This window comes from Tetrao urogallus (genome assembly GCF_951394365.1).
Source record: "Tetrao urogallus genome assembly, chromosome: 1".
NCBI classification, from domain to species: domain Eukaryota; kingdom Metazoa; phylum Chordata; class Aves; order Galliformes; family Phasianidae; genus Tetrao; species Tetrao urogallus.
In genome coordinates this window covers 120,367,563-120,390,001 of record NC_136813.1, presented here as the reverse complement: position 1 = coordinate 120,390,001, position 22,439 = coordinate 120,367,563, and the positions used below count along the sequence as shown (strand labels likewise).

Below are 22,439 nucleotides of genomic sequence, written 5' to 3'. Positions count from 1 at the left end.
GACCGAGACCTTCCCCTCCTGGTACCTCTGAAACATCTGTATTATTCCCCGTGAGTCTTTGAGCCTTTAGGATCATTGGAAGGAGCCAAATGCCATCAAAGTGTTCCAATGTTATTGTCAGATCACGTGCAATACCCAGTGATGGTCTAAGTGGGATTGGTGGAGCATAGGACGGATGTGCACCTCACAACCACATGCCTCCAGTAACATCATCGAGTACTGGCCCATAAAAGAATATGGGCCATGTAACCAATGGGTGATGTTCTTAGATGGTGAATATTCAATCCATTGAACTCAGGCCAGCGTGTCAGCGTCATCATTTCCCAGTGGCTGTAGGAGCTGATGACCAGAAATATGGTGGATATGTATAATCCTGTGTTTGACTGTGTATTCCATAGGTCTAACGACATGTCTTTGCCCCAGATTGGTTGGGCATGGATAGTTCATTCCTGGGTGGCCCACTGTGTAATCCATATAGTGAGCCCCTAGTACACAGCCCAACTATCTGTACAGATATTCAGCATGCCATCATTAGGTTCCTTGGTTATAACCATCCACACAGCTTGCAGTTCTGCCCATTGGCTGCTCTAACTATCCCCCTCATGAAACCAGATTGTCTCAGTGGAAGGATGGCATGCTATTGCTCTCCTGCCTGACTCGCCAAGCGCATAATCAATGAATATTGAGATGTTGTAATTATGAAATAAACAAGAGAGTTAGGCAAAGCAGATTATAATAACACAAAGAGAATAATAGGACACTTACCCACATCCTGGGCTTGCTTATGAAACTCCAGCAAGCAGATTTCTAGCAGAGATTCTTCCCTACTGGTAGTCAGCTCTTAAATGGGTCTAGGAGAGGTGGAGCCTGGCTCCACCCCTTCTAGCAGCACAGATGAATTGCCTTCCCATGGCTGATTCATTGCTCCTGTGTTCTTGTGGCTGACTCTTTGCTCGCCTCAGGTGATGAATTAGAGGTTCAAGCCATGATTCAGCAGTTCTCATACACTGTCCAACCAGGATGAAGAGACAGACAAAGTGTTCTTCTAGCAGTTGACATAACTCAGGTGATTGGTTGCCCTTGCTCTTCTGGGACACTTCATCTTAACTGATAATCCAGAAAATGGTAGTGAACAGAGCTAAACACAGCTGGCAACCAGTCACCAGTGATGTTCCTCAGGGGTTGTGTCTGGAGCTGGCCCTATACAATATCACTATTGACAATCTGGAAGAGAGGATTGAGTGCACCCTCACTTGTTTGCAGATTACATCCAATTAGGAAAAAGTTTTGATCTGCCTGAGGGTAGGAAGGTCTTACAGAGGGGCTTGTATAGGCTGGATCAATAGGCTGAGGCCAATTGTATGAGATTTAACAAAAGCAAGTGCCAAGTCCTGCATTTTGGTCACAGCAATCCCATGCAATGCTACAGGCTTTGGGAAAATCAGCAGGAAGACTGCGTGAAGGAAAATGATCTGAGGTGTTAACTGACAGCCAGCTGAACATGAGCCAGCAGCATGCCCAAGTTTTCGAGAATGCCAATGGCATCCTGACTTGTATCAGAAATAGTGTAGTCAGCAGGGAGGTGATTGTCCTTCTTTCCTCAGCACTGCTGAGGCCACACTTCAAGTAGTGTTTGGTTTTGTGTCTCGTGGCACAAGAAAAATACTGGGGCCCTGAAGAAGGACAGTGAAGCCGGTGAAGGATCTGGAACACAAGTCTTATGAGGAGGAGGTGAAGGAACTGGGATTGTTTAGTCTGAAGAGTAAACTCAACAGAGACACAGCTCTCTACACCTACCTGAAAGGAGTTTGTAAGGTGGGGTCAGCCTCTTTTCCCTGTTAGTTAGCAATACAATCAGCACTAAGGGCTTTAAGTTACACCAAAGTAGATTCATTTTAGATAATAGGAAAAATTTATTCTCAGAAAGAGTGGTGAGGTATTGGAATGGGCTGTCTGTGGAGGTGGTAGGGTCACCATTCCCTAAGATTTTCAAGAAAAGTGTAGATCTGGCACTGAGTGACATGGTTTAGTGGGCACAGCTGTGATCAGTTCATCGTTGGACTATGTGATCTTAGTTGTCTTTTCCAACCTTAATGATTCTGCAATTCTATGCACTAACACAGAGTCTTTTCAAAGCATATGACCGTTCTACCCTTGAAATCATACTTTCCTGAATATTTTGTATTCATAATCAGGAAAATTAAGTATCAAAGAAATAAAAACATGTTAGAGTAATATCTCCCAAAAAACTGTGAAATGCTTACAAAAATACGCAGTGCTAAAGTATGCCTTATTTGGTTTTATGTGAATTTAGCTGGAATAGAACTGGAAGGATTCAATTAAAAACAACTACAAAAAAGCCATTTGCAATGTTTCGAATATAAGCCACACACATTTGCTTTGATGAAGCTTGCAGCCCTTTTTATTCACTGCCTGGGGAAACTCAGTTTTTTATCTTTTTTTTTTTTTCAAGTTCATAAAAGAATATTCAAGGTGTGCAAAGGTCTTCTGTATAACTGCTTAAAAATTTCTATTGAAAAGTCACTGAAAATTCTGCCAGCAGTATCTGTGTGGCCCTCTTAAAATCTCTTCAGTATTCCAACCACCTAATAGTAGCAATCTGGAATTCTGCAGGCACCTGCTCAGTTACAACAGAACAATTTACACCACTTCTATCACACTTATAAAGATTTCCACCAATGACTGCTGATGTCAAGACATCCTATTTTTGGCCAGAGTACCTGAATACATGAGTACATGGAATATCCATATTACATTTATCTTTATACCTATTGCAAGGTCTCCATGCAAGCTCTTCTAGTAGTCACGTATAATCCTATGATCACTCATTGGAGCCTTGCTTGACTTGGGTGATTATTCTCATATGCTTTGGTTATAAAGGTTATAAAGACCAGTGTAAGAAGATGAACTTCTGTACATCCAGCTTTTTTTCGTGGATTTCCTCCCTGTAGGCCAGATTGAAGGACTACAAAGATGAATATGACCCCATTTCATGTCAAAACCTAGTGAGCAAATTGAGAGTTGTATATAGGGAAACTTGAGGACAAGGGAACTAAAACCTTCTCCTCAAAACAGAGCACTAGATGTGTGGTCAAATGACATGGGCTTTATTTCTGATCAGAGAAAAAATCCAGACTGCTAGTGTCAAGGACAAGACACCTTCACTGTCAATCTTATTCATGAAATAAGTAAAGGCCTTAGAGCCAATATATATGGAACAGCATTCCCAACATCTGATGCCATATACACAGTGTTTCATTTAGGCTTAGGCTGGTTGGACCCTGAGACAAACAGCATTAAGAGAAGTCTCCCAGATCAGAGCAATTCTCAGAAGACCACTTTTCATGGAAACTAATCACCTGTACACAGGACCTAAATGGAGCTGAATCCCAACAAAGAAAGACACAGCAAACACTGTCCCTCTAAAGTGGCTTCCAAGATAAGATTAAGAATGCAGATTGTTGGTTATTTTTTTTGTGTGTGTAAGAATCAGTCCCAGTATAAAATCTCTCACAGTGAATATCACTCAGGTTCTACTTCATTTACACACTGAGTAGCATGGGTAAACTCTTTGCTTTTTTTTTTTTTTTTTTTTTTTTTTTTGTATCAGAACTTAACCTGAATGAAGTTAATTGCTTATAATTGTTTTCCCTTTTCCTCATTTCTTTATCAATGATATGTCATAGAACTACGTGTTACGCTAAGTAAAGAATGGAGTAAGTTTCTAAGAAGAAATTTTTCAACCAAGCCTGGCTGAGAAATTAAGAAATAATGTCATTTACTACTCTTTAGTAAACATATATATGGCAAGTCTAGACACAACAGAATGAGCTGGTATTTTCAAATCCATACTCATTACAGAGATCATAGAAATATGTAAGTTCCTCTTCAATTATTCTTTTTTTTTTTTTTTTTTTTTCCCTTTTACTGCTTCACATGTTGCCTGTTTGATGGCTTTTCCTGCTGTAGGGAAAGTTCTTCCAAACCTTCCTTATGGTAGTCATTTGCTATAGACACTGGATCTGATCATTTGGTTCTTAGAATTCAAAAAAGAGTTTTGCCCAACTGCTTTTTAACAGCAGTCAGATGATGAAACTCTTTATTATATCTCTGAGAAAAATATGCTTTCATTTAATTGCCTTACACACCCTGGGCTCTTAGAGACTGGAGAAGAGTAAGTAAGAATCTGAAAATCATTGCTAATGTCAGTTTCTTCTCAAGAGAAAAGTCAATACAGTGTAAACTTCACACATTCATAAGCATCATTCAGATGGTTTAGGACAGGTCTTTCTGAAGTTATTTCATTAGCAATGCTTATTGCTTCTCTAAATATCAACTTCTTGCCAGCTCCTAATATTGTAGGCTACTTTTGTGAACTTAGTGCCAGCTGAATGGGAAAATTGCTATACATGCTGCGTACTTTGGGAGTCTGAAATATTGGACTGTGTAAAAAGTCATTTCAGAGTTTCAGCAATGGAAAGTACTCATTAAAAATCTGACATGTTAACAGTGGCAATTTACATTTCAGGACTCATTGCACAAAATTTTCAGATCACTCAAACATTCAGAGTTTCTGCTCAAGAGTGTCTGCTAAAAAAGATATATATCAGTTAATAGTACCAAAACAAATGATCATCAAAAATTTCACTAGTGCAAATCGAAACTACTATTGATTAATAAGGTCTGTTTAAGAAGGAAGATCAGTACAGTATGCTGAGTGAAGTCAGATTCAGAGTACTGAAGAAAGACCCACAAGAGCATTCTCCAAGGAAAGCAGAGTTTATTTGCCATTAAACATTGGCCTCTTCCTCCCACACTACTAGCATGTGTAAAATGCCAGTGAAGGCAACGGAAATTTACTTGCAGACTTTGCAGTTTACTTCTTATTTGTTTTTCAGATTTATGATTTCTACTTTAAAAGCTACGTGCCTTAGTCTCAATTTCTTGCTTGCTGTATGTTAAATCAAAGTCATGTTCTTGACTTCCATGGACTTGCTCTGTTTGATGTTTCAATTTCATGAATAATAATTGTTGAAATAAATTTTATGCAATAATCAGAATCCATGAGACCATCATTCCTTTTACTGTCTGTCCTGAATTTTCTCCTGTGCCTTTGTTCCACACTGCAGCTACTGACTTTCAGTCAAGTGGTTCCAACCTATTGTAACACAATTCTTAAGGAAAACTTGTGCTTCAGTTTATGAATTGGAAATAGATTTTGAACTCATTTTCCTGGATTTGCCCTAGCTCTCTACTTAATTATTGTTTTAATGCTATGGATTGAGCCTTTATTCATGGCCACAAAACATCCTAGTGCTACATGCTGCTAGCCTGAAGCCTCAATATACACACTTTTCTGACTAAAAAAGTAAAATGACAAGTGGTCATACTACTCTGAGTATGTCCTTCTGGAGCAGAAAGAGCTCTCAGCAAACTAACGTGTCTTTTTTTGAACATGGAGGAAAGTTGAGAAGTTGACAGTCTGGAGAAGTTACCACCCTGCTGATAACATATAGTGCAAATGACAGGAAACCTTTCTATAGGCAGACACGTTCGTCTGGCTTTGGGTGGTAGGTCACTACTGAAGTGGTAGAGGTATGCTGGCCTAGGGATAGCTGGAAGTGGAAGTCCTAAGGAACAGGATCACCTGTGACTGATTTAATTTAGAATGATATTATATTATATTATAGCGTGAGATGTCTGGCTCACGGGCTCTTGTCCTGGTGGGGGACTTCAACCATCCGGACATGTGCTGGGAAAACCACACGGCGAGCTGCAAGAGCTCAAGAAGGCTCTTGGAATCCATTGACGATAGCTTTCTGGTTCAGGTATTGGACAGACCGACTAGAGGTGAAGCGTTGCTGGACCTGCTGCTCACCAACGCTGAGGAGATCATCAAAGGTGTCAAGATTGGTGGCTGCCTGGGCTCCAGCGACCACGCCCTGGTTGAGTTTGTGATCTCAAGCGATGTGGGCCTGGCAAAGAGCAGGATCAGGACACTGAACTTTAGAAGAGCAGACTTCAAGCTACTCAATGGATTGCTGGCCAAGATCCCCTGGCGCGCTGCCCTCAAAGACAAGGATGTTGAGGAGAGCTGGCTGCTCTTCAAGGATGCCCTCCTGGAAGCACAAGAGGTCTCCATTCCTCTGAATAAGAAAGAGGGCAGGCGAGGTAGGAAACCGGCATGGCTCAGCAAGGACCTGCTGAGAGAACTGAGGGCGAAGAAAGGGGTGTACAAGCTCTGGAAACAAGGCTGTGTCACCTGGGAAGAGTACAGGGATGCTGTCCGGACTTGCAGACGTGGGATCAGGGAAGCCAAGGCGCAGGCAGAACTGAACTTGGCAAGGGACATGAAAAACAATAAGAAAACCTTCTACAGGTACATTGGCCAGAAGAGACAGGCCAAAACGGGTGTACCTACTTTGGTAAATTTAAAAGGAGAACTGGCTTCAACAGATGAAAAGCTGAGGTGCTGAATGAGTTCTTCACCTCGGTCTTCACTGGTGGCCAGGATTCTAGTCTTTTTCACGTCCCTGAGCCCTGCATCCCCAAACCTCTATGTGGGGACCAAGGAGGTAAATCCCTCCCCACTGTAAGGGCAGAGCAAGTCCGACAGTGCCTCCTTAGACTGAATGAATACAAGTCTATGGGGCCGGATGGCGTGCATCCCAGGGTCCTGAAGGAGCTGGCTGAGGTGGTTGCCGAGCCGCTCTCCATCATATTTGAGAAGTCGTGGCTGTCAGGTGAGGTCCCGGACGACTGGAGGAAGGGTCACGTCACTCCCATATACAAGAAGGGGAGCAGGGAGGACCCGGGGAACTACAGGCCGGTGAGTCTCACCTCCGTGCCTGGGAAGATCATGGAACAGATCCTCCTGGACAACATGCTCGATCACATAAAGAATGAGCATGTGATCCGAGACAGCCAGCATGGCTTCACCAAAGGAAGGTCATGCCTAACTAATCTTGTGGCCTTCTATGATGGAGTGACGGCATTGGTGGACGAAGGGAAGGCGACCGATGTCATTTTCCTGGACCTGAGCAAGGCCTTTGACATGGTCCCCCACCACATCCTCATCTCCAAATTGGAGGGAAGTGGATTTGATGGGTGGACGACCCGATGGATAAGCAATTGGTTGAAAGGCCGCAGACAGAGGGTGGTGGTCAATGGCTCTATGTCCAGGTGGAGGCCGGTAACAAGTGGTGTCCCCCAAGGGTCTGTCTTGGGACCGGTGCTCTTTAACATCTTTATTAATGACATCGATGAGGGGATTGAGTGCACCCTCAGCAAGTTTGCTGACGACACCAAGCTGAGTGGTGCGGTTGATACGGTGGAAGGAAGTGATGCCATTCAGAGGGACCTCGACAGGCTGGAAAGCTGGGCTCGGGTGAACCTAATGAGGTTCAACACGGCAAAGTGCAAGGTTTTGCATTTGGGCCGGAAGAACCCCAGGCACCTGTACAGGCTGGGAGGAGTGGTCCTTGAGAGCAGCTCGGCAGAGAAGGACCTGGGGGTCCTGATGGATGAGAGACTTAACATGAGCCAGCAGTGCGCTCTGGCAGCTCGAAAGGCAAATGGGATCCTGGGCTCCATCAGGAGAGGGGTGGTCAGCAGGGACAGGGAGGTGATTGTCCCTCTCTACTCGGCTCTTGTGAGGCCCCATCTGGAGTACTGTGTCCAGGTGTGGAGCCCTCAGTACAAGAAAGACATGGAGATTTTGGAAAGGGTCCAGAGGAGGGCGACTAAGATGATCAGGGGGCTGGAGCACCTCCCCTATGAGGACAGGCTGAGGGAGTTGGGCTTGTTCAGCCTGGAGAAGAGAAGGCTGCGGGGCGACCTTATTGCAGCCTATCAATACCTGAAGGGAACCTACACCCAGGAGGGGAGTAAACTCTTCAAAAGGGCTGACAATAGCAGGACTAGGGGAAATGGATCCAAGTTGAAGGAGGGAAGATTTAGGTTGGACGTTAGGGGGAAGTTCTTTACAAGGAGAGTGGTTAGGCCCTGGAACGGGCTGCCCAGGGAGGTTGTGGATGCCCCGTCCTTGGACGTGTTCAAGGCCAGGTTGGACGGGGTCCTGGGCAACCTGGTCTAAATGTGTATGTTTGGTGGCCCTGCTAGGCAGGGGGGTTGGAACTACATGATCCTTGAGGTCCCTTCCAACCCGGGTGATTCTGTGATTCTGTGATTCTGTGATATTAAACAACCAAGTCCAACAGAACATTTAAAAAGCTGAGCATTCTTTACTGCAGCATTAAGTTGCCTTGTGAACTGCATGAACTGGAAGGTAATTCTCCTGGGACACATGAGCATAGACTAGCTTTAAGACGGAAACTTCTGATTCTTCTTCTATGTTTGCTGTTCTTAATGTTTACTGTTAACAGATTAATCACAAAAGCACCAACTTTTGTGATCCCACTATCCATCACACTGCCTTTTGCTTTAGTGGAGTGGTGCTTGTAATTTTTTTGAAATGGAGTACTGTGAATGCAATTTGATAGAAAAAAAGTCCAGAGAACAAAAGCAGAACCACATTTCTCCACATGAAAATTTGGGAGATTTAAAAAACAAAACAAACATTATTTCTATTACTTTAAGTAGACATAAATAAATAAATAAATAAATAAATAGATAGATAGATAAATAGATAAATAGATAGATAGATAGATAGATAGATAAAAAAAGCTAACCAAAGATGCTCAGGTTTCTTAATATTATAAGTAAGAATAAAATAAAATCCCAGCAGGTTTGAAATGGCCATTACAAAACAGAAGTGAGAGACTTATATCAAAAACTTCTTTGTTCTTGTACTGCAAAGCACATCATGGAATTGCTCCAAACGTCATCACTCAAAGTAGCACCTTCTCAAGGGTAATTGTTTCATAAGGGAAAGCGAAGAGAATCCACAACCAGAGTTCAAGTTTCTTACAGAGGGGGTGTCCTTTCACAAAAATGAACAGAAGTTCCTGAACTTCCAAAGGGGTGTTGAGGGAGTAAAAAATCCCTTCCAGTAAAAGAGCAGAGCAAGTCTGTGATCACCTCATGAGGCTGAATGTGTACAAGTCTATGGGGCCAATTGATATGCATCCCAAGTTTCCTGGTGGATTTTGCTGATGTGGTTGCCAACTCACTCTCCATCACATCTGAAAAGTTGTGGTTGGCTGGTGAAGTCCCTAGTGACTGCAAAAAGGGAAATATCACTCCCATTTTTAAGAAAAGGAGAAAGGAGAACTGGGGAAAGTACAGGCTGGTGAATGTCTGTACCTGAGGACATCATGGAGCAGATCCTCCTGGAAGAGATGCTAAGGCACATGAGAGATGAGAAGTGATCTGAGACAACCAGAAAGACTTCACCAAGGGCACATCATGACTCACAAATCTGGTGACATTCTATAATGGAGTGACAGCATCATTGGACCATGGAAGAGCAAGTGGCATCCTGTACTGGAACTTGTGCAAGCCTCTGACATAGTGCCACGCCACATCTTTACTTCTAAATTGGAAAGATACAGATTTGAAGGGTGGACTGTTCAGTGGATAATGAATTGGCTGGATGGTCAGCCAGAGAGTTGTTGCCAGTGGCTCTACCTCTGGGTGGAGGCTGGTCACATGCAGTGTCCCTCAGGGATCCATCTTGGAACTGGTGATCTTCAACATCTTTATCAATTATTTAGACTGTAGGCTTGAGTGTACCCTCAGCGAGTTTGGCGATGACACCAAGCTGAGTAATTTAGTCAGTACAATAGAAAGAAAGCCACTCAGAAGAATCTGGACAGATTTGAAAAGTGAGCCCACGAGAACTTAATGAGGTTCAATAAGGCAAAGTGCAAGATGTTGCACTTGGGTCAAGGCAATCCTAGAGATGAGCACAGACTGGGAAATAACTCCTAGAAAGCAGCCCTATTGAGAAGGAGTTGGCCTAGCCCAGGGCCTGCTTGCTGTGAAGCTTCCTGGCTTTTCTCCTATCCCCCCGCGGTAACCAGATGAGTTCGTGAGATCAATGACTTGAACTTCAAACCATGCTGGACCTGTGGTGGTGACTATCTCCCTCTTGTTTCCTACAAAGACTCCTTGCTTCTATTTCCTATCCTTTCTATCATCCTTCTTCCCTTTCCCATCTCCTTGAATGACTAGGATTCGTAATAACTAACATAGGATTCATCAGACTAACATTTGAACTGGTGTTTCTTAATCTCACCTTGGATGTATGTGTATTTCAAAGAACCTCCTCTCCCCCTATAAATTGGAGTGAGATGATTAGGAAGAGCCTTGCTAGGTGATCAAGAGAAGGAATCCTTCTCCTCAGCACAACTGTGAACACACTTGAAATATTGTTTCCTTTTCTGTGCTCCCCAGTAGAGAAAGATATTGACATGCTGCAGTGAATTCAATAAAGAGGTGCTAAAATGACTGGTGGATCAAAGGATTTAATGCACAAGAAGTTTACATAGCTGGGACTGTTATTTCACAAGAAGGCTTGGGGGTCTCATCAATGAATTCAAATATTCAGTGGGACCATTGAAAAAGATAGTGCTAGACCCTTCTCAGAGGTGCCAAGTGAAAGAAAGGAAGATAACGGGATCAAACTAAAATAGAGGAAATTCAAGTTAAACATAAGGAAAAGACTGTTTTAGTAGTGTCGTGGTTTTATGATTTTAGTTATCAGTACTCCACAGCATAACATCATGTAGTGCACTGAAAGTTAAAGAGTTAATACTACAGTTCCATGGATTTTTGACAGTTCTGTGTACCTGTCTCAGAAGATAAGAACTACAGCTCCCAGAAGACTTCACTGTTCTTTCTCCTTTTGGAGGGAAAGATAAAAGTTACTGGTAGTCTTGAGACTTTTTTGTAATTTGCTGCTTGTCACCGTGTTGTGTGCTCCCTTGCCATCTCGCCTTCAGCACTGGGGAAAGACCTTCAGTTTTACAGACTCTCTCATTTAACTGATTTGTTAGCTTCAATTCCTATTATATTGTGTTATCTCCCATTCCAGATCTTATTTATTAACATACTTTTCTCCTTTAGCTTGTTACCACTGTTTTGTTTCTAGGCCTATCTTCCTACATTTTCCCAATTCCTTTTCCCATGGATCTCCCCACCCCATTAGTCACAGACCTAGTCTAGACTAGGCCAGAAACATGTCGAGTATAAGGGTGATCAAACACTAGAACAGGTTGTCCAGGTAACATGTACAATATACATTCCTGGAAACATTGAAAACCAAGCTGGACAAGGCCCTGGAAAACCTGCTTCAGCTGACCAAGCTGTCAACAGGAGCTGGGTTATGTGGTCTGGGGGGGGTCCCTTCCAACCACAGCCATTCTGTGATAGAACTTCCAGCTGGTAACACCAGACTCTTTGACAACAGAAGTAGTAACAGATGCTAGGACTTATCATTGCTTCTATGTTGGTAATTCAGTAGTCTCATACCCCTGCTATCTTCCATGAAAAGCTACAGAAGTATTTTGGTGTTCTTTCTTTTATCATACAAAGTCATGGCAGTCATGCAATATATGCTTGTTAGTCCTATGAAAAAAACTATTGTTGCAGAAAGGGAATTCAGAAGTCTTACTCATTTCCATGTATTCTGGAGTCAGCCCAGTGAAAGGTTCCAATCTGTAGTCAAGATCCCACTGCTGAGGGTCCTTTGGTTGGTTGGTGTCCATTTCCTTTGGTTTAGTTCTTTCATCCTTCATCTTCCTGAAAAGCTTCTTTAATTTCCTGAGGAGCAAAAGGTAAGGCCAAATCTTTTTTCCTTTATTTTTATTTTTTTTTTATTTCCCCAATATGATCTGTCCTAAATCTTTGTACTAGAACATAAAATGAATATCACGTTGCTTTGGTGCCACAAAGGCTTGCTTTGCAGCTTCTCCTAAGCTGCTGCTTATTGCCAGTTAACAGGATGCTGAATGAAGTGGTTGCTGTGTTCCTGTATCAGAAGAAAGTTACAACACCATAATATGCTATGATAAAGTTGAACCCCGTACTTCATAGTAATGACTTGTCTCTAGATACGTATTGAACAAGTGTATTTCTGAAGCTTAAGCACCTTGGTCTTAAATAATAGTAGTAGTTAGTAATGTACATCTCCTTCAAGAAGGAAAAACAGGCAACAAAAATCCTGGAAGGTAATGTGAAATCTTCATACTTCATATGTTGCACAGGTGCACTTTTCTCTCAACATGAAATTTGGAAAATTCCGTATAGTTGTGGTCAAAATGACTGAATGTATATCTCTGTACAGACTCAAAAAAATAAAAATTAAAAAAGGGTCAGCTATGGGACTGGGGGAAAACAGAACAGGACACTTTCCAACAGGCGAAACTGGCAGTTAACCAAACCCAGGCATTGGGTGTATTTGCTCCTACCCTCCCAGCCGAGTTGGACGTTCACGTCACTCAGGATGGCTTTGGCTGGAGCCTGTGGCAATGCCAGAGGTCTGTTCGGACCCCCATGGGTTTCTGGTCTGCAACGGAGCAGAAGAAAGATACAGTATGACTGAAAAAAACAGCAATTGGCTGCCTACTCTGCATTACAGGCAGTAGAGCTGACAACTCAAATGGCTGAAGTTTTACTTAAGACCACTCTGCCAATTCAGGGGTGGGTGAAGATCTGACCCACCTTCCTAAGACAGGGGTGGCCCAAGCAAAAACAGTGGTGTGATAGGTCGCCTACTTCAGCCAGAGTTGTCTGACTTCATCATCATTAAAAGAACTTCAGAAGATCCTATTCCCAGAGGCATATCACAGTGATGCACCATAAGAAACATTGGTCGCTCCACCAGAGAGGATCCCAGTTCAGGGCCCTCTATCTATTTTTATTTTTGGTGTAATATCCTGCTCTTCCAAACTGTCTTGTATATTTCTTATTTATAACACCTATATATATTGATTTTACAGGGAGGGAAATGTCTGAAGAATGAGTAAATCAGTGAATTTTTAAAGGAGATGTGTCATGAACTGGGCTTTGACTATTTAGGCCATGAGACTTGCTTTGATAAATCTGATATTCTGAGAGATGATGGGATTACTCGAGTGATTACTGAGGAGATCCCACTTATCCCAGCTCTGTTGGGTCTGGATGCAGGTTCCCTTGAACATGGTAAAACTCTCCTTTTTTTTTAACTGCCTCTGATGAAGTATGACAGTAATCTCTATCATGTATGGAGAGGAATGGTAAAGGGTTACTCCTGAATAGGTACTTCACATGCCAATAGGGAGACATCCCAGGTATTGCAGGACAGGTTTCATGTTTGCCAGAAGTAACATAGTAAGGGAGTGCTTGAGAGAAGCTCCTCCAGAGAAATGGGGTGCTAGTCCCTATTAAGAGGAGTGCTTGAGAGAAGTATCACCCAGGCTGTACGTCTTCCCAAAAGTAATGTGGTGAGTTGGCACTTGAGAGATTCAAGGCCCCAAAGGGAAACTGGAAAGCTTCATTTATTGGTCATTTATTGATAAATGTGTTGCACTATGGTTGCTGGTATTGTAATTTTGTATGTGAGTATTACTATAACGGCGCTGACCTTTTCATTTTTTGTCTCTCCATGCTGTGTGTATGTGGTAGATCTGCAGTCTGTTAAGCTTTGCTTTTTACTTTTGTAGCTGCAGCAGTGTGTGAAGGCAATTTGTACATTCCAAACATTCCAGACATGGTGGAGTCGGTTGTGGAAATTGCAGAGGAAATTTGTTGAAAATTGTAACAATTGATGGATTGGAGAAATGATTAAAATTATTTGTGGAAACTTGGAATCTGTGGGGAAAAAAAAGAAAAAAGAAAAAAAGAAAAAAAAAGTAAAGTTCCCATCTTGCTAGGGGATATTGGTTATGGGTTATCCTTGTAGGAATTCAGTGTACAATAGTGCCTTGAGGGAGCCGGCGGACTCCATTATCTAGCAATTTGGGGAGGGACAATTGTCCAGTATAAAGTGTATTTCAATTATTGTGTATTTAGGTTGTTGTGATTGGTTGCAGTTTGCCAAGACAAATTAGTAGTGTGAGGAGAAACCCCAACACTGCCCCCCACGGCTCGTGAACAGAATGCTCACAGAGATGAAGAGCCTGGGCCCAAGGATCTTGCAAACTACTGTTTTAAAAACAGTGTTACCTGTGGGATGGGGAGGAATATACTAGAAGTGAGAGAATGTCCTTATCTGCAGAGATCCAGGAAACCCGATCTCTCAGAGTTAGCACTGGAAGCCTCCAGGGCTGGAGACGAAACTGAAATTCGGTAGACGCTATCGGTTTTTGTATTTACTAGGGCCACTAAAACCCTTAATTGGTTGAGATTGGTTGGAGAGAAAACTAAAATTTTAAAATGGGGTCTTTCCAAGGCAGGAGAGGTGCCTGGAAGATCAAAGAAAGCTGAGCCAGTTTGTAATGAAAAATGAAAAAAATGAGGGATTGATATAGGTTGATTTGTTTAGCAAATAGGGATTAGTTTAAGAACCAATATATTAGTTTTACAAAATGAATCCATGAATTCCATAAATAGTTTAAAAACTTTCCATTTCAACTTTAGTGGGTGAATAGTCTTTTTTCCCTCGATAATTTGCACTGGGAACATAATAGAATAATCTTTTGCCTCAAAACATACGAAGACATTTTCCGTAGGGTCCACACACATTGTTTTTTAAAAGTATCTCACTATGGCCTAATAAGCAGTGGAAATCTTCCAAACTAGGCAAAAGTGGATGGAAGTGGATTGAACAGTGATAGAGAAAAACTGGGAAGAAGTAAAGACAGAAAATCCCCAGAATCCAGACACCGCAGATGAATGCATATTTCTATCAAATGCTTTTAAGGTTATTCTTTCTGTTAATGCTTTTTCTTTTGTAGAAAACTAGTAAATTTTAGAGTGAGAAAACTAGATAGAAATTGAGTAGCTGGAGCACCTTTATCTAGAGAAGAAGGAAGTTCAGTGACTCAGATTCTCCTGTTTGCTGCTATGGGGAAAGAGCACTGAGAGTGTGATGTTTTCTTCATATTCCTGCAGTATGTGCACATAATGAAAGAACTTCTCATATTAATGGGCAGAGGATACAAGAAGAAGGCAAGAAGAGAATCAAAGTACTTAAATTTCACATCCTCATCTACAAGTCATTCTTTGCTGGTCCACCCAAAATTCCTAAATTCTATGGAAGCTTCAGCTGTGTTTGTTAAGTATTGAGTTAAAAAAAAAAAAAAAAAAAAAAAAAAAAAAAAAAGGCAGCAAGTTACCCCATTAATTAAGAATAATTTTTGGTGAAATGCAACATACAACATGGCAGCTATGGTGTGGCTTTAAATTGATTTCATTATCTCTTGGCATTCTCATCCATCATAGTTAAGAGCTTTCTGAAATTAGTGACAGAGACAAATTTTGATTAAGAGGCCAAAATTGCTGTTACACTGAAATAAAAGGGAATTTTGTGATTGACTTTAATAGGACCAGGATTTTTCCTAGAGAGTATATCATAAAGGTCGTGGACAGAGAGTAATAAAATATATTTTTTATTTTATTTTATCTCGTGGGGTTTTTTTGTTTTCTTTTTTTGTTTGTTTTCTTGTTATTTTTTCTTTTTTGTTTTCTTTTTTGTTTTTTTTTTTTTTGTTTGGTTGTTTTCTTTTCTTTTTTGCTTTGTTTTCTGCTTTTTTGTTTTCTTTTTTTTTCTGTGTGTGTGCGTGTGTGTGTTTGCTTCTTATTTTTATTTATATATTTTTTTCCCCAGCAAGTGGAGAAATTCAGAACAGAAGAAAAGTACTTTAGTTTAAGGTTCTCCAGACCTGCAGCAGGACAATTTGCATGGAAAAAGAAAAAGAATTATGGTATGTGACAAATCTGAGTGAACCATTGGATAGTAATGTCCGTAGAACTTCTGAATTCCAGCTCCAATAATTCTAACACTGTTACGTTAATCTAACTGTTGTGGTATTCTTCAATGCAGAAATGGGAAAAGAAATTGCGGAAAGGTTTAAAACACCAGCAAGTCACGTCTTTCAGGTCTTGCTGATTGGCAGCACAGCCTTCAGGTGTGTCAGCCAATCCTCCCTCTTCGCATCATCAGCAAACTTGCTGAGGGTGGCCACTATCCCCTCATCAAGGTCACTGATGAAGATGTTGAGCAAGACCGAACCCAGCACCGACCCCTGAGGAACACCGCTAGTTACAGGTCTCCAACCGGACTCTGCACCGCCAACGATGACCCTCTGTGCTCTGCCAGTCAGCCAGTTCTCAACCCACCTCATTGTCCACTCATCTATCCCACACTTCCTCAGCTTTGTTATAAGGATGTCGTGGGGGACAGTATCAAATGCCTTGCTGAAGTCAAGGCAGACTACATCCACTGCTCTCCCCCCATCCACCCAGCCAGTGACAGCATTGTAGAAGGCTACCAGGTTGGTCAAGCATGACCTCCCCCTGTTGAACCCATGCTGACTACTCCTGATAACCCCCTTTTCTTCCAGTTGTCTGGAGATGGCATTCAGCACAAGCTGTTCCGTCACCTTTACAGAAACGGAGGTGAGGTTGACTGGCCTGTAATTACTTGGATCTTCCTTTGAAGACCGGAATGACATTGGTTATCCTCCAGTCTTCAGGAACCTCCCCCATTCTTCAAGACCGCTCAAAGATGATTGAGAGAGGTTCAGCAATCAGCTCTGCCAGCTCCCTCAGCACCCATGGATGCATCCCATCGGGTCCCACGGATTTGTGAACATTGGTGTTGCCTAGACGCTCTCGGACTGCCTCTTCTCTGACTATAGGGAAGTCTTCCATTCCCCGGACCCTCTCACTAACCTCCAGGGCCTGGGATTCCTGAGGGGGAGCTTTTTCTCTGAAGACAAAAGCAAAGAAGGCATTCAGTATCTCCGCCTTCTCAGCATCCCCCCGTTACCAGAACACCCTCCTGTAGGGTAGTAGGGGAGCCACATTCTCCCTAGTCTTCCTTTTATTGTTAACATACTTAAAAAAGCCTTTTTTATTATCCTTTATCACAGAAACATAACGAGAAAAGGCAAGTGTGTGTTCCAATGACCCTGAACAATACAGAACTGCTATGTGAAGTTTAATTCCATAGCTGTTGAGTCAGCACTGACAAGCCATAAGGAACACCTCAAATGATGGTTCCCAACTGCTTGAGCATTTGATGTGCTAGAGGCATAATGAATGGCTGCTGCTAATAAACTCAGTCTTTAGTCTGAGTAGTTGTATTTTTTTATATTTTTTTTCAGTTGAAAGAGGTAGAAAATGGGAGTAAGGCTTTGTGATCTTCAGCAAATCAATTAAACTTTTCTGGGTTTGGAAACAAATTCAGAAATCTTTGGATTTTGATGAAGAAGAAAACCTTTTTGATCTGGGTCACTATATAGTTTAGCAGAGAGATAATTCCTTGTTATAGACACCTAGAGGACAATTCCAGATTCTGAAGAATAAATCACCATTTATGGTGTCCCTTCCACCTTTCCATATGTGTAATGCTGATTGCAACACTTAACACTCTGACCTCAGTGAAAATGCAGGGAGGCAATGGAAGAATTCATCTTATTTAAAGTGTCTCTCAGTCACTTCCGAACAGACACTAAGTAAAGGATAAAAATCACAGCTGCTAAAACTGGAGATAGAAAAGAGTGATCCATCTTTCTGCTACAGGACAATTTGTTGCACTGCACTGCCTGAATGAAAGTAGACACTGGGAAATGGAAGAAGAACCCTATTATTACACTATACCTTGGGAAGAAAACAAAAGCAGAAAACCCTTAATGGTAGATGAAGAATTGTCTAACGTAGGAGATGAGGTTAGACAGGAATCTCATGATCAAGCAGAAGAGGTAGCAGAGCAGAAAAAACCAGAATGTATTAGGAAAGCAGGCAAGGAAGCCAGAGGCTAGAGAATGGTTTGTGTTTATGTACATACCTGTTGCATCTTCTAACAGAAGCAGGCATAGATAGAGCATATGAGAAACAGACATGCTAGAAACCATGTTTGCGCAACAGATAAGCATGTCTGGAGTTCCTATTGGTCTGTATTCATATGTGCCTAGCATCTTTGTGGCCAGCCCTCTGAAAATCTGTCTCATCCATACTGAAAGTGTGTCTCTGAGTGTTTTTGAGTGCAGGACAGTGACTGAGCGCACCCTCGGCAAGTTTGCTGATGAAGCTGAGTAGTGTAGTTGATACAGCAGAAGGAAAGGATGTCATCCAGAGGGACCCTGTGAACATAATGAGGTTCAATGAAGCAAAGTGCAAGCTTTTGCATCTGGGTTTAGGTAATCCCAGATACGTATACAAACCGGGAGAAAAAATCCTCAGCCACCCTGCCGAGAAGGACTTAGGAGTCTTGGTTGATGAAAAAGATATCATGAGCCAGCAGTGTGCACTTGCAGCCCAGAAAGCCAATGTTGTCCTGGGTTCCATCAGAAGAGGAGTGGCCTGCAGGGCAAGTGAAGTAATTACGCCCCTTTCTTCAGCCTTGGTGAGGCTCCAGCTGGAGTACTGTGTCTATGTCTGGGGCCTCCAAAACAGGAAAGATGTGGAACTTTTGGAGAGGGTCCAAGAAGAGCAATAAAGAGGATCCAAAGAGGTGCTGGAGCTCCTCTCCTACAAAGACAGGCTAAAGGAATTTGTCTTCTTTAGCTGGGAAAAGAAAAGGCTGCAGGGGAGTTCACTGCAGCCTTCCAGTGTTTAAAGGGAGTTTATAAATGTGAGGGAAATCAACTTTTTACATAGGTAGATAGTGATAGAACAAGGGAGATTTGTTTTAAATTAAAGGAAGGAAGACTTAGATTAGGTGTCAGGGGGAAGTTTTTTACAGAGAGAGTGGTAAGGTGCTGGAACAGGTTGCCCAGAGAGGTTGCGGATGCCCCATCTCTGGGAGTGTTTAAGTCCAGGTTGCATGGGGCCCTGGGCAGCCCCAGTCCTGGTCTAGGACTCAATCTGGCAGTTGGTGAAGTTGGTAAGGTCCCTTCCAACCCAAGCAGAAATGAATTGTTAATTTAATGAGCTCAATTGCTCAGTAAAGCACAGCGCTCCCCCTGTTGTAAATAATTTCAGTGATAAGATATATAGATACCCTCTCGATTTGCATGAGAATACAGAGCAGCAAAGGAAAACCAGATGTGTTTATTTCATGATGACAAGGTGACTGAAATGAAGTATTTAGCTGGGAAGGAGAGGATGAAAGCACGATTGTTTTTAAACTCCTAGTCAGTTTTAAAAAAAAAGAGGTCACTATAAGTTGGAGTCAGCAGTGAGAAAGCAGAAAGCAGAGAAAAATGGGATGAAATTTCCACTAACAGATGTAGTCTTGGAATTGAGAAACAGTTTGACAATAGTATTCTGTTTTGACTGAATCAGCCTCTGCTTTCATGAATCAAAGATAATAAATACAGTATTTTTAACATCATAAAATTCTCATTAGAAAAGTCCAGCCAAGTAAGTTTTTTGGGGAAAAAACATCACACCAGGTTTACACTGAGGATTTTTTAAGCCTTCAGCATGTCAGATATTTTGGGAACAACTTGCCACTCTTTTATCAAAATAAACCGCAAACTCAATGAGGTGTAGACAGAAAACAGTCGTTCCTTGTGAACTTTGATGCAAGAATAAATAAACCATCCATAATGCATATTTGATTTGTTCGGGAAGTTTTTCTCTACATTTAAATTACTGTTAAACTATCTTGACAGGAAAGGGGAGGTAAAGGGCTCACTTTTTAAGTAGTTCATAACCTTCTAAGCATCACTCATTTTGGTGTCTCATTAGTATCATCAATACCTTCAGTAGTGATGTGATTCAACAGCTATGTAAACTAATGAAAATAGTCTAACTTCACTGGGGCTGAGGTATGTACCTAAGCCAGACTCTTCACCTAATACAATTCACAGAGCACTGCCATCAATAGGGATGATGCACTTAACAGAAACAAAACCTCTTAAGAGGCAGGAGCAGGACATTCTCAGTGGATTTTCCTACCTGAAGATCCCCTTGGCACTGCAGACACACAAAGAGATTTCACATGTGTGTTTGGAGCACATGACACTGTGCAGGGAGCACCGTGTTTTAGTTAGCTGCTGAACAGCACAGCATTATCTCCCGTATTCTCTGCCTCCTCTGTCATTCACAGGGACATAGAGGCAAATTTGAAGTGTGTGGACTTCACATGTAAACCTTTAAAACAGTCATAGATCAAGTAATATATTTTAATACCTTTTAGAAACTTGCTTTAGAAACTTGCTCTCCAGACCATTTCTCCTCTACCTTATACTAATTTGTATTCAGTGCTGCTACTGTGAAAGCTTCTCTAAAAACTCGCAAGTGATCTATCATGCCTTCTCTGTTTTCCCAGGTTTCTAAAATGAATTTAGATAAATTATGTAGTATATTCAATCATTTTCTTTCAGACATTTACTGCAAATATAGCCAATCATTCAACATAAAATATAGTCATTCCATCACAATCGAAAATATGATTTATCATCACATTCAATTAGAAACCACTGAAGTCAGTGGTAAAACACCCACTCAGCTGAATAAAGATCAAGCCTGTAATTTACTGTGTCATAGGAATAAAGTGTGGAAACAGATAATGCTGGGATACGCACGGGATTCCAATTTCAAACAGATTGTTTTGAATCAATTGTTTTCCAAGCATAATGATGCTAAGCTGAATACAGAGTTCCATCAAACAGCCTCCTGGAGCACACTGTAATTAAACAAAAATGTAGAGTGTGAAGGAAATAAGACAATTAATTTTAAAGTATCCACTTAGGAGAGTCCATATGAGCCCCCTCTAAACCTGCACGAATTTCTGCACATGTGCAGAACTCATTCATCAGTGCAATCTATCCTTAACAAGGTATTTTAACTCTACTCATAAAACCACATTACAGAAAATACGCAAAGCAGTGAAATAGTTAATTGTGCCCCTGGGCTACATATTTGCTTTTCAAATATTTACTGTATAATCAATGTAATAACCATAATGCAGTATCACCAATACTCTTCCAACCTGATGTCACCCAAGGGAAGAGGAAATCTTCAATCTTTCAAAGGCTTATCCATAAACTTTGCAATAAAACCCTGGGTAAGTCTGTTGCCTTTCAAGGGGATACTCACAGCAGTACTAAAGGAAAGTTTGGGGAAAATTTTATGGATTTGTACTAAATGGCCATTGTTTTAGGCTATTAAAATCACTAGGTTTCTGGTAATTTATGGAATAAGAACCCAGGCTAGTACTACCACAGGCTTTGGAAGGGTCTTCATCAAATCATATAACGTTTGCATCTTAGTGACTGTGAAACAGATAAATTGTGAAGCCTCACCTAAGAAGGATGTCAAAACTGCAGAAAAAGACAACATACAACTGACAGAGGGAAAACTGGCGGCATATTCATTTATGTTGAAGTTTTAACAAATTGATAAACTAGTTCTCAGTAAGTGTTCTATTTTTCCCTCACTGTCTGGATTCCACTGAAGCACTGTAAATGCACCTGCTTCAATTCTTTTTTCAGTTTCTTGTGTACTTACTTCTTCCATTCGATAACCATCAAACACATACACATAATGACCAGGACGGCCAACAAATCTGAAAGTGATGACAATATAAAATAAAGAAATAAAAAGTTAACATCAGCAACATAACTGTTATTTCATAATAGCTAAAACACTTCAGAACTGGATGCTTCAATTAATGAAATGTAAAAGACTGAAAACTTCAATTATTTGAATTTTTTTTCAAAGTGTTATACCTATACACTTTTCCTACTACATATCGACAAAATAATTAGAAAATGGATAAAACTAGAAAATGGATAAAACTAGAATATTTTTCTGTGCTAAGAACAAAATTCTCTCTCCCTTGATTGGAGATCACAGATGAAACTGGAAATATGTATTCTAAATCACATGCTCTTGGCATCTGAGTAATGCCCTGAAAGGAGGACATTATTACACATCTATGTATAATCAAGGTTCTTCTGACTAAATTGGGTCAATGTTCTTTTCACTGAATTCGGAGAAACAATGAAATCGACTTTATTATGACCATATGACACCAAAAAATGGTTAGAAAAGAGAGAAGTCAGAAATATTTTTCATTAATGTTTTATAATATTTACATCTTCTGGTAAATTTTATCATTGATTCCTAAATGAATGATGCTGCATAGGATTAGTGAACAATATAGATTAACTAACTTTAGAGCCCCCAAAAGGAATGTAAATTGATACAAAGCAGAATTCAGATGATGCTTTTCATACTTTTGCTGAAGTTTTAGCAAACAGTTATTTTAAGTTTCCCATTCAAAAGCATGTGAAATGCTGTGGATAATTGCATCCCAAAGGAAAATGATCCTAGACCCATAGGAAGTAACACTTCATTTAGCAGAAGAGCTGAATTAGTTTTTTGGTCAATCAGTTTATTTGCCAAAATATTCAACTTCC

General features: G+C 41.2%; 1 protein-coding gene across 1 annotated transcript in view; it reads right to left on the bottom strand.

Annotated features, from left to right (window-relative positions):
* Positions 1–22,439, bottom strand: part of ANO2 (anoctamin 2) — a gene marked incomplete at its 3' end in the record, with an annotated part of 170,124 nt that overhangs the window by 17,033 nt on the left and 130,652 nt on the right. Inside the window, exons 16-18 of the mRNA XM_079543930.1 lie at positions 21,526–21,583; positions 20,601–20,701; positions 11,597–11,745 (exon numbers count right to left, since the gene is read on the bottom strand). Of these exons, the coding sequence (XP_079400056.1) occupies positions 11,597–11,745; positions 20,601–20,701; positions 21,526–21,583 (308 nt within the window). The remainder of the gene's footprint in view (positions 1–11,596; positions 11,746–20,600; positions 20,702–21,525; positions 21,584–22,439) is intronic.